A 13,122-nucleotide genomic window follows, 5' to 3' on the forward strand; every position below is an offset into this window, starting at 1 on the left:
GGGAAAGCAGAGGTGGATGGCAAGAGGCCAGACCCCTGCTTCTTGCTCGCCTGCCTCCCATCACCTGCCCCTTGCCCCCACACTTCTTGCCTCCAAAGCCTGTTTTCCCCACCCCTTGTCCCCGCATGCCCCTGTGTCTGTCCGACTCCCCTGTGCTTGCCCCCAACTCCCTGCCTACCCCTTCACCCTTACTCTTTCTGCAGCTCTGCTTCAGTTCTGGGGCAGTCAGCCACAGTGTCCCAGTCCCAGTCTCAGCCCTAGCCCTGCCCAATCGGAAGTAGCATCAGCTCTGCCAGGCCAGGCTGGGGCTGGAGGGACCAGAGCCAGAGCAGAAGGTAAGCAGAAAAGGGGCAGGCAGTGGGGAAGAGCAGGGGGTAGGTGGCAGGCATAGGCACAGGGGCAAGGAGTGGGAAGGCAAGCTGCAAGTTCCCCCATCCCCAATGTTCCCTCCAGGGGCTGCATGCCCCTTTCCCTGCCAAACGAACCATTCTGGCCCTGGCCAGTACTTGAATCCAAGATGGAGCTCCCCCTGACACGCACACGCCCACACCCACCCCATTCTGATTAGGGGAAAAAACCCTCATCTTGGTTTTACTTAAACACAGAAGTTCTACTTTGACAATGTAGAGTGTTGCTTTTACAGTCTTTTATAGAATAAACTATTGAAAGCTGCCAGAAACCATGTTACCTTTCCAGTTTGTAAATCCCACAATGTGATATAGCTGATTTTCTCCTCATCACTGTAGTTGGAAAGCACCAGGTAGTTGCCAGCATAGGTCAAAGCAGCATTGTGTAAGAAGAGCATGGATCTCCTACTTTCAAGGGTATGGAGGTGGGACAGGGTTTTCAAACTGAACACAGAAAGGTGGTGTGCATAATACGAACACACTATTACCTGGGAGAAGAAACATCTCTGATATTTCAGTCACATGTTTAAATACCTATCTATATTCAGACTTGTTACAATCCTTGTTTCTGTTTTAAACTTTACTTGGTTTTAACCAAAACAGACTATGAAACAGATACTTTTGGAGAAATGTTGTTTCTTTAGAAATATTCTTAGCACATTTTCCCCCTTTTGAGTGGGTGGTAGTAGTAGTGGTTAAAATAAAATAAAATAAAAGAACTCTATAACGTTGTTTAAATGACTCTCAATAGTTTTCTGCAACTTAGTTTCCCATAGAGCTCCACATATAGACTTATTGTAGTGACTAGCTTCTCTAAAAAGGATGCTAATCAGTTTCTCTATTGGCTCAATCCTGAAATGACTGAGAAATCAAACCAAATCCTTTCACAATGGCACATTAGGCAGGCCTGGGAACAGTAAACCAGTGTGATCCTGTTCATTATAAACCACTAACAGCACAGCGGCAAAACAGCAGGGCTTACTAATTAATATCCTGGATACTTTACAGACTTAAAAAAAAAGAATTTTAACTATAATTCTCTACGTTTAGCTACAATTGTAATATACCCTGCTTACAATTAAAAACCTTGCTCTGAAGAAGAATATGGCTGCCGCTTAAAAAAAAAAAAAATAATTATCACTGTATTTAAATGCTAAAAACCAAGGGACATCCCACAGCCTTATGCAAAATGGATATTTTGCTTAGTTATTAACATTATTGGGCTCTTTTCTGAAACACACTTGTTTATGTCAGGCTATTCCTGTGGAGCTGATCATGACGGAACCAATAGAACAACAACAAGGTAAAAGGGGAGTCCAAGAAAAAATAAAGGGAGACAAAGATAGTAAGTTCAAATGGTTGTGAAATTTTCCTGGGCCTTACCAAATGCATATATTAGTAACCAGAATAAAATCCTGGGGTTTAAGAACAATAGTTATGTTTGTTAATTTTCTATTGTGTTGCTAAACAACTTTATCATATCAAATGATGAAATACCTTTTGCTACATCAAGTAATACTATTTGTATTAATTAGCATGATAGCAAAATACATTATCTGCATTCTAGTGTCTGCAGTACTAGATGCATTAAAGGTTCAGTTTCAGCTCAAGGACTTTACAGTTCTGAATTTCAATCCTACAACTGCTTTTACAGATGTAAGAGCTACTAAAGTAAATAAGGCTTCTTGCAGAAACGCAAAAAAGTTTCAGCATGTTTAGGCCTGAAGTGTAATTACCAAACAGGCTTAATTAGCGCACCCTTAAATTAAAACACTTCAAGAGTTTCAGATGAAAGGTACCACATAAAAATGCAAAGTATTATCATTACATATGTACATGTCATTGCATGTATACTAATGTCATTGTTCCAGTCCTCACCTTTTCATCTCCACTGAGCAGGTACTCATCAATAGCATTATATTTCTCATTTGCAAGCTGCTGTAGCTTTCCAGGGTCCTCTCTCACATTTTTGTCTGACCTCCTTTTCTTTCCTTTCTTACTTTTAACATGCCTTCCCTGGGGGGCCTGAAGTACTAAAACAAAGTTGATATGAAGAACAGGGCTAGGGCTACTGTAGAAAAATCTTCATAAGAAAGATTGTTAGGCAGCAGTCTGAATCTATCTGCTGGCCACATCACTGAACAAAGGTCCACATGGGGAAGCAGCTAATAGGGACTCACTATGGACAAAAGCCTTAAGGTTATTCTGGCCCATTCTCCTTCTTCATCTCTGCTGTATTTCAAATGGATGTTACTCCTTTGGTCATAAGTAACTACCGTACGTTAGCTGTGGTGAATTCAAAATTATCCTGCATTTATTCAGAAGTTAAAACAGCAAAGTTGAGGATGTTATGGTGCTACTTCTGTTCTCATGATAAAAGATCATTTGATTGAGAGAGCAAGTTGGAGATATGTAGGCATTTTAAAACACATTCCCCAATAGCATGACAAATAATTAGTCAAGAAAACAACACTGTATTCTGTAAACAGAAATAAAACCAAGATATGTAAATGACCTAAGAGCCCCATTAGGAGCCAGATTGCGCCTGTGTGGAGAGTCCACCTTGTTTAGTTTAATCAATATCAACTCTAGGGCTTCCCAGAGGAGCTAATAGAGACACTCTGACAAGGGAAAATTCTCAAGGCTCATCATCCTGAGACGCATAAAAGTCCATTAGATAACACCTCTGGCTTCCTGATAGAGAGCCCGTGGGCTCTCTATCTTGGGTTTCTCATAGAAAGTCTGCAGGCACATGTAGCTATTTCAGGGACATTAAGAGAGTCCACACAGGTTTCCATGCATGACGATCCAGACAAATTAATTTTGTCTGAATAGGTCCTTAAGTTTCAAACTCATTATCACAATCAATAACAAGCAGCAGTTCCTATTTACTGATGCTAAACTTAACAAGACTTTCATTTGGGCATATCATACATACACAAACTATTATAGTATTGTTGAGAAATTCTTGTGAATCATATCTATAGCTATGTAACAAAATGTATTTTTCATACCTAGCTGAAGTCTGAGACTTGCTCCAGTATTAAACCACATGACACAAATTACATTCAAATAACGTAAGGGGCAAATGGTACCCTTAAGTGACACCGAGGGCAGGGCTGAGCCCCACTCCATGCTAAGAGGAGTTTTGACTGGTGTTGTATCGGGAGTTATTGAGGACAACCAATATTGCTGGACCACTTCGCATGGTGCAACATGAATCTCTTTGTGACTGTCTACTATAAAATAGCCATAGCTGTGGCTTCACACCTCCCTTGGGGCAATAAGTGCTGGTTCTTGGAGGAAGTCACTTTTGCACAAAAAGTTCTGGAGGATTTTTGCTTCCTCTCCAGTTTTCTCTTCCAAGGCACAAGATCGGCAATTTAGCCTTACAGGTATGAGCAAAAACATGACATTGTCACCTGAAGATTATGTGGCATTGTGTCTTTATTTCATTTGAATCACCTACATTTCATTCTCAAACATATGACTCCACTCCTCTGGACAACACCATTTCATTTGTGGCACTAGAGCCTTAATTAAGTGAAAATGAGGCATTGCTTACCTGTGGCTCCCCTTCCTCCTTCCCTTTTGAACAGCATATCCTTGTATAGGTCCACAGTGTCCTTTGACACAAGCTGGCCAGGCAGAATGGTTTGCAAGGGAGGTTTGTCTTTATACTCTGGCCTTATCCGCTCCTTTATAAATCCACTTTCCAAGTTCCAAATGATCATATGGTCTCTGAACAGATAGGAATATACTCTGACCTCACATGAACCATACTGCGTTGGGATTAGTAACAACAGAGCTTTTCCAAACCATCCTCTCAAGCCACACACAGTTTAGAGTAGTGATTCTCAACTAGGATGTCTTGAGAGCCTTTCAAGGGTGCCACAGTTTGCCATGCAATGTTAGCACTGTCACATGCACAAACACGATTCACAAGATTAACTCAAGTGATTTCAAAGGGGAATCCATAGTATTAAAAACATTCTGACCTGTTGTGGTCTTTTTGAGTTCTCTGCAACAGAAGAATTGCTCTATTATTTCTCTGTAGTCAAAAGATGAGTGAAAGCTAAAAGCTGACATTTTTTCAGGGGTGTCTTGAACTTATCAAGGGGTGCCTTGGATCTAAAAAGGTTGAGAACCACTGGTCTAGAGACACCTTGCTCAGCCAGGTGAGCACACAGAAGTTGAAGTTATACCTCTCTGCCCATTTCACATTCAGTCTTTAGCTTTATTTAGAGGCACATATCCTAAACAAACAGGTGGTATTTTAAAGTAATATCAAATTAGGGATGTCATGTTTTCTGCTTGTGTTACCAGGAGGTCCTGGAGATCACCCTGAATCTCTCTATAGATCCCACAACCTCTATTTTGATTGATGTGCTGGTTTTGTTCCACTATACCTGTTTTTCTGGTAAGGCTCAACATTAGCTCTTTTTCTTCTAGGAAGCCATTTTAGCCAGTTTTGTTGTGCAAATGAGAGATTTAGCTTAAGGGAACATAAACCTCCAATCTTTGTTGCTTCTCTCAAGCCAGTAAGGTGAGGGAGTAGTTAACCATAACACACTGTTAGCCTTAAGTTTCTAAGAGCAGGATGTTTCCCATTTAAAAAAAAAGTTTTTAAAATCAGTGGAAAAAGACAGCCAAATAAGAGGCCAAATACTGCTGCCAGATAAACCCAAGCTATCTCACTGATGGCAATGAGATATCATGGATTTAATTAAGGACAGAAATTGGTCTATCATATTTACTTCTACAACTCTTAAGCATTTGATAGCTTTTAGGAGAAAATGAATTGGGGCCACACACTAATGAAAATATTTAATCATTATCACTTACAAAAAGAAAGAGTTGGCTGAATTATGGTACCAACAAGCCTTCTACTCGCATTTAGTTAACTGAACATATCATGAATACATAATCTGGGTTAACTGAGACATGTGAAGCTTTTTGTACCACCTTTCTAGGAACCAAAATAACCTCTTACCTGTTCTCAGAGAGGCCAAGTAACAGTTCTCCCTCAAGAATCTTGTACTCGTGATTTTGGCAAGGAATGATGTAAAGGCCTGTCTGTTTCTTTACATATTTCTTTTTCAGAAGGTCATAAATAAGAAGGGTCTGGAGAATCATAAAGGAAACCAAGCTGTTTGCTTTGTATAATGAATAATATCAGTAAGCATTTCTTACTTGCTAGCTTCAAGTTCAGTGCAGGGGGTGTTCAGCCCCTGGTCCATGAGGCAAAGCCAGCCCACAGAGCCAGAGCATCTGACCTACAGGACTCCCCACGGATTGGGAAATTTGTCTACTCTTCCCCTGCAGACAGACTTTCAAGCCCTGCATTGCTGAATCAGGCCTGGGTCAAGCCACTGCCATGTGGTGGGATTGGACCCTGAGCATCCCTGCCCTGCACACCAGATCTGGCCTGTGGATGGGCTTGGCACTATCCATCTGGCCTGTGGGGCTAAAAGGTTGGGCACCACTGTGTTAGTAAGTAACTTAAAACACATGTGACTGCACGTGCTCACAAAATTTGAATAAAGCTGTGTTTAGTACCTGAAAAATGGATAGTGGAGGGTCTGTAAAGGGAGCCATCCCCTTGTCTGTCAGGACAAAGAGTTTCATATCTCTAACCAGCACAATGTCTGTGTTCTCCACCAGCCCTCTCTCCACTCTTACTGCATTGCCTTTGCACTTTGATTTCACTATGTTCCACACTGTAATGGCTCCAGGACTCAGATTTCTGCATACAACATACCTTCAAAACCAAAAGAACACCAATCACCATCACCTTACTGACATTTCAGTCTTTTCAAGCAAAAACACATAGCAGATAGTTCCCAGAGCTGAAATCCTGGTTCTGTTTGGTTAATAAGAATCCAGATTTCACTTCAGATATTTTGTTAGTAAGTTTCTAAATATTAATTTTTCTTCTGTTCTTTTTGGTGGATTATGAAGTACAATTTAATTTTTCAAAAGTTGTCGCTCAGCATGTTGCTATATGCAGTCTAACATGATGGGCTTCTCTGTAAATCATAATCATTCTTAAAGGCTGGCAGTCTGCATAGAAAAAGCTGACATAGGGACCAAACAAGAACTCGTGGAAAATCTGGGCAGTCATCTCAGATCACAGTTAAAATCGTGTTTGGTGCAGTTGAGTCTTAATAACACCTCTGTATAACATTCAACATAACATTCAGGCTCTTTTGTCAGGCTTGTCAGGAGAGCATCAGAAAATGAGATTGATCAGCAGCTTCATTTTTGGTAGGCCTTTGAAATAGGTTACTCCCTTGGTACATAGCATTGGTCTTTCCATGTCCTTCTAGATCTCTGGTTAGGAGTTGATTCTGCACTCTTTGGGAAGAAAGTAAATAGTGTATTTACTTGAATACAAAATGACCCGGAATATAAGATTCCCCCCCCCCCCAATAATTAGACTCTATATATGGATAACTTATAAATGTTATAATTTTCCAGGTATATAATCTAATTATTGGGGGTTTGCTTTGAATTTGTCCCCCTCCTACTGCTACAGCAGGGAAAATAAATCTGGGGAGGTCAGGAGCCCCCTTGCCCTCTGCCCCTCCCCCAAGTTCTCCCTCTTGCAGCCCTTTCCCCACTCCTTACTGTCAGACCCTGCTCTCGCTGAGCACATGGAAATGAAGAGCAAATTTGAAAACACTAATCTCAAAATAAAGACCTGTAGTAATTTGCATATATTACCCATAAACTTAATTCATACAGACATGATGCACCATACCTTTTTTTGAAAATGTTTCAAGTTTTACCACAGGCATTCCATAAACACACTTTTAAGCAGCACTTTTGTACTTACTTATATATAGTATGAACTGGGCATGTCTACATGTGCATTAATGCACCATAATAATAGCACATTTCGTACCTGTAATAACAGGTACTAACTTATTGCGCTGTAATTGGCACTACTGCACAGTAGCACTAGTGCATGTTTTTACATGATGCTAATGCACAGTAGACTAATTCTACTGTGTATTAACAGTAGAATTTACTCAGTATTAACTGTGCATTTACCATAACATAGTAATGCACAGTAGAATTAGTCCACTGCACTTTTAAACATGCCCCTTATGTATCATATTAGTCCAAAGCCAGAAACGCTCATGATTTACCATATAGTTCATTGGGTTGGACCCAGTAGAGACAACAGCATTTGGTGACCACATACCTCAACAATATTCAGTATGTGTGTGTACTCCAGATACTTCCCCACAAAGGATCCACATGCTAATTTTTCCCCTACTCATGGCTGGAACTGGGTGTTCATGTCACGAGTCCTGAGATACTCCACAAGTTTATATGCAGATGAGGTGCAGGGCAATGTGGTCCAGCTCCACTTCATGGACACTAATCATATGCACTAAGCTGAGAGGGGATAATGGGGGGATTCTGGGTGAATATTTCAGGACCCATTTGGTGATGTTTGCCAGACATTTAAGACTGGTGAAGAAACAGGACTCATTGCTGTTTGCAGACAATGTATTTAGTGAGGTTTCCATATAGATGAATGTAAGGCAAGGGGCTTCGACTGGGGAAAAAAAGCCTCATCTTGTATTCAAGTTAATACGATATCTTCCTTAAGATTTTAAAATCTGTAAGTGTTGGGTTTTTTCTTTTTCAAGAGGCTTTGGATTACAGCTTGTTTACACTCATGAAAACTGTTGGATTCAGCCTTGGGTTCTGAAGTTTAATTTATCCACAGAATAGAGAGAGCACAAAGAGCAGCAGGTTTCTGTGCCCATTCAGGCCTTGTCAAGGCTACTAATACGGCCACTAAAAGCAGAACTAGAGACAATACCCTAGGCCATGGCCATTTGTTAGATGAGAATATGTTGCAAGCAGTTAAAACCAATAAGAGCAAATCATTGTGCTTTATGAAGGTATTGTGTTATGCCTATTTGTAAAAATTCAGAGTGGAAAGCACTTTTGGATTGACCATTTTAAAACAAACACTGGCAGTGTATTCAATAGGGTACATACGAGTACAAAAGGACTCTGCCTCAAGCAGTGTGCAATTTAAATCAGATAGTTTAACATAAATGATTTATAGACTCACTCCCAAAATAGCACACAGTTTACAAGGAAAAAGAGTGGAGAAACATCTCCTTTGAAAGACTTTACTGGTGGTTTCCCAAATCTAACATCTTGCCTAAAATGCTGCCTGACAGCTTTGAAACAGGGAGGAGTTCTCTAAATCAAAGAACAGTCTTTTTTCTGCACTTGCCTGGGATAGTTCTGTATAGTTAAAATATCCTGAATTCCACTGATTTTCTTTGGCTTGTTTGCAGTAACAGTCAAAGACTGGTCGTTGATCTTGGAAGCCAAGTTCCATGATTGAAGGCAATTCTCTCCATCACAAAAAGCTAAACAGTAATGAAGATCAGAGCACACACCTACACAATTAAGATTAGGTGGAAAAAAAAAATGAAATGCCTGTACCACTGGGAACAGAATATATTGCAGTTATAAGAGCATATTTATCCTACCTGGGGCCAACCTTAAAGACTGTTTGGAAATCCTAGCTTCATTTAATTGCTAACATTTTAGGAAAAGCAGGCCAAGTATAGCATATTATCTGATGCTCTGTACTTTGCATTGGCTTTCAATTCACTTTCTAGGTGAAATGCAAAGCATTGTTTATAAAGCACATATACTTTGGAACCAACTATCTCCCTACACCTGCCTTATCATGACACAAGGAATGCTTTGTCTCCAAGTTATGGTCGATGGGAACTGGAGACTGGGCATTCTTAGTAGCACTGTTCTTGACTTTGATCCTGAATGTATGCCTGAATCTGGCCTTATTTATGGCAAGTTGCAATATCTATACCCTTTGTATAAATAGCACACTTACTACTGGAAAGCTCTGAAACCTTTGGCATGTAGCTTATTGGCAGCTGTCTGTTGATTTACTATGCAGAGAAGCTGAGGTGCGCACAAGAGAGAAGTTGTTATTGTTTTAAGTTGTAGAAGTTCTAGAAAAGCTCAAACTTAGATCTTCAGTAATAACAATATTAATTTTATTGAAATGCTGAAACTATAAGATGCCTGAATTTAACAAAGTATGACATTCAGATCTGGATTTTCTCAGTCTGGAGTTGTTGAGATTTGGCACATGTTGGAGATAAGGGCCAGTCATGAAATTTGAATCTCAGTCCAAACATTTCAAAGCTTGGAAGTATTTAGCTCCAAAATTTTGATCCAGGCTTCTTCTATACTTGTGACAAGGGTGGACATGCATTTACATTTTAAAATGTCCCCTTTCATTCCATGATTTGTTTTTGAGCAGTTAGACCCAAATCCTATTTTACTCTTAAGGTGTATAACAAGTATTTAGGTTTCTAAAGGCAAACCTGTTCCATCCTGCATAAGTGCCTACAAAAACAATCATGGATCAACTTTCTAACCCACCTTTATGTTGGTTCTAAGAATAAATCACTAAAAGCAGCAAGAAAAAGGACAAGCCATCCACCTTTTGCACTAACCTATTGCATTAGTGGTATTTCAGATACTTTGGAATAGGACTGTAGTTAGCTGCCTGAGTACCACTCAGAGTGTCCAAAATGTGAAATAGGATTTGGATGTTATATTATTCTCTAATCATCTTGCCATAGAACATTTCATATTGACATCTTTGTTGACACACTTTCTAACAGGTATAAAACCACCATGGATCTAGCAGAAAAAGCCTATAACAGTGGTCTCCAACCTTTTTAGGTCAGAGATCACTTTTGGAATTTAAAAGGAACTGAAGATCTACCTCCCCCTCTCAGCAGGTAAGTCTGTGGGCAGGGGAGAGGAGAGGGGAGAAGGGAAAGGGCCACGGGGGCTGAGACCGATTGAGGCCCCAGCCCTAGCCACACTCCCTCACTGCTGGGGCCTCAGTCTGCCGCCCCACCCACAACGGCATGCAGCCCGAGGACATGGGGTTGTGTGTGCTCCCAGATCTGCACATGGGGCGGGGAAAGGTGGGTTAGGGCTGAGGCAGCACTGGGCTGTTCCCAGCTGGGCTGTGCTCAGGCCGGGCAGTTGTGGTGGTGGCGCTGGAAGTGGGGCCACAGAGGGTCTGTAGCCCCCCCCAATCCCCTCTCCCAGTGCTGCTGACATCTGTGCTGAGTGCAGGCCTGGCAGGAACAGCCTGGTGCAGCCTTCCAGCCTGCAGCTGCAGCCCGCCCTCCGCCATGTCCACCAGCCCCTGGCCCCCATGTCCTCAGGGGGAAGGGAAGGCTGTGCTGGGCTGTTCCCACTGCACTTGGCTTGCGCTATGCTTGGTGGCAGTGCTGGGAGCGGTTATTTGGGGGGCTACAGCCCCCCTGTGGCCCTGTTCCCAGTGCTGCTGCTACAGCTGCAGCCACCCAGCCTGAGCACAGCTCAGCCAGGAACAGCCCGGTGCTACCCCCGCCCCAACCTCCGCCGGTGCTACCCCGGCCCCAGCCTCAGCCCGCCCCGCCCCACCCTGTGGGCAGGTCTGGAAGCATGTGTCCCCCCCATGCTTTCCTGGGCTGTGTGGCCCCCTCCCCCAGATGAGCCATGAGCGGCTCCATCCCCCGCCCCATCCCGGCTGCTGCTGGGAGCTGGGCTTTGTGTCCTGAGCCCCACTGCATGTCCCCTGGGCCTCCGCCCCTTCCCTCCCCCACTGACTGACCTGCTAGGCTTATCGGTGGGTGGCATACATGTGTTCAGGATCAACTTCAAGAGGCTCTGGGATTCACCAGTCAATCCCGATCAATCGATTGGTGACCACTGGCCTATAACAACATTGAAACTCTTGTATCTACAATAATTCAATGCAGTAGTAAGGACTAAGGATGTTACTGAAAGTGTAAGGTTTCTGTTTTACATAATTCCTACATAATTCAGTCAAACCCATTTCACAATAACAAGGCTTAACAGAAGTGGAGTCACTCACCACCAACAGGGACTGAAGGTAATTTGGCCAGATGCTTATGCTCTTCAGATTCCAGATTCCATACTATTATCTCAGTGGTGCTGGTGTTTGGGATAGAGCTGAATGCCACAAGATGGGACCCCAGGTGATTAATGAAGTAGGTGAAAATAAAATCATTGCAGCAACCCTTCAGTGTGTGAGTGTAGACAAAGGTACCAACACTGAAGAGTTCTATATGAACAATATCCTGCTGTCCCATGAAGGGGCATCTACAGAAAATTAAGGAGATGTACAGAAACTGGTTTAAAATAAATACTAAACCAAGACTGAGTAGTATCCCATCAGAAACATAATTTACAAAGGCAGCAAGCAAGATATAAATGAAAAGGTACCACATCCACTATGAAAAATATTGAAAAATATTGAAGAATGCTATTTTCTACACAACCTTTACCTGAAGATGACAAGGAAGTATTCCTTAGTTATGGCTACTCCTTCAACTGCAACTACAGGTTCTTGACTTGTCAATTTAGCAGTCACCTGTCCCTTTTTGGCACTGAACACCATAGCTTCTTTTCCACTCCTGTCAAGAGAAGAACAAATGAAACTAGAGATTCTACGTCACCATTCTCATTGCCAAACCACTAGGCACAGTATGATGGCTAGAAAATGGTATTTAGAGGTTTGTTTTTAGGAACTGACTTGTAGGTAAAGTAGATATTCATTAGAACAGTGGTCCAGGGGAACAGCAAGGGTGAATTGGTTTCAAAAAGCCTGTTTGTGACAGTTTCCTTCAAGGCCCACTGTGTCTGAAGCCAGAAGACACACAGGTTGGGAAACTGAAGACATGTACCACACTGTTGCATAATATGAACAGTGTACCCAAACCGAGATAAGGGATTCTGCAGCATTGGTGCCAGAATCCCAAAGGCTCTGCAGTTGGGCATCGTGATCAATGCCCAACTGCAGAGCCCTTGGGATTTCCAGCTTTGGTGGATGGATCAAATTAGGAGAAACCAGTAAATAAGTAAATTAAGATGTGTGCATGTGATGGGTTTGTGAAACAAGGAATAAGCTGACAGAACAAAATGTATATTGTATTATGACCACAGGGAAACATATCAATGATGCCCAGGAATGAAGAGTCATCAAAGGGAGATAAAGAATACAAAAGGAGGGATTTCAGGGCAGCAAAAGGCCCCAAGAAGGGAATCCAAGGCCACCATGAGCAGAGGACACCCCACCCCACTATGGGAGTGGGTCTTGGCCCTTGCTCTCCAGGCTGCTGACATCTGATATTCAAGAGAGAACCTCAGGGTGAAGCTTGAGTACTGGCCAGACATATCTTCCCTCTGTGACAGCTCTAGGACTGGTAGATATAGATTCTGCTTGCCTTGCCTGCATTAGTCTTATTCACTATCACTGTCAATAAAATTTGCCTGTTATCAAATGGAGAAGTCATGGTCAGTCTGAGGGTTTGGGTCTGCTCAGAACAAGGTATCTCCATCTAACCCAGGAGGTACACAGCCCCACCAGGGGAGACGCCTTGTTGGATTTGGTCCTGGCCATGGGCGATGACTTGGTACGGGGTCTGCGGGTGCTCGACCACCTGGGCGATAGTGATCATCATCTGCTGGAATTCAACATCTAGCGCAAGGTGGTGAAAACCTCCAGCAAGGCAGCAGCCCTTGACTTCAGGAGGGCGGACTTTAATGAGGTGAGAAAACTAGTGGGGGAAGCACTGAGGTCCCAAAGCAGGAGGGAGTTGAGTGTCCAGGAGGAGTG

The 13,122-nt window shown here is 42.5% G+C and overlaps 1 protein-coding gene across 1 annotated transcript in view; it reads right to left on the reverse strand.

The window, feature by feature from the left end:
- The window catches only part of LOC112550770, a 74,681-nt gene that overhangs the window by 14,699 nt on the left and 46,860 nt on the right, over positions 1 to 13,122 (reverse strand). The window contains exons 21-28 of the mRNA XM_025207591.1: positions 11,792 to 11,920; positions 11,359 to 11,606; positions 8,674 to 8,842; positions 5,967 to 6,168; positions 5,401 to 5,531; positions 3,973 to 4,148; positions 2,286 to 2,440; positions 689 to 895 (exon numbers count right to left, since the gene is read on the reverse strand). Of these exons, the coding sequence (XP_025063376.1) occupies positions 689 to 895; positions 2,286 to 2,440; positions 3,973 to 4,148; positions 5,401 to 5,531; positions 5,967 to 6,168; positions 8,674 to 8,842; positions 11,359 to 11,606; positions 11,792 to 11,920 (1,417 nt within the window). The remainder of the gene's footprint in view (positions 1 to 688; positions 896 to 2,285; positions 2,441 to 3,972; positions 4,149 to 5,400; positions 5,532 to 5,966; positions 6,169 to 8,673; positions 8,843 to 11,358; positions 11,607 to 11,791; positions 11,921 to 13,122) is intronic.

Source organism: Alligator sinensis, unplaced genomic scaffold (genome assembly GCF_000455745.1).
Source record: "Alligator sinensis unplaced genomic scaffold, ASM45574v1 scaffold354_1, whole genome shotgun sequence".
In the NCBI taxonomy this organism is placed as follows: domain Eukaryota; kingdom Metazoa; phylum Chordata; order Crocodylia; family Alligatoridae; genus Alligator; species Alligator sinensis.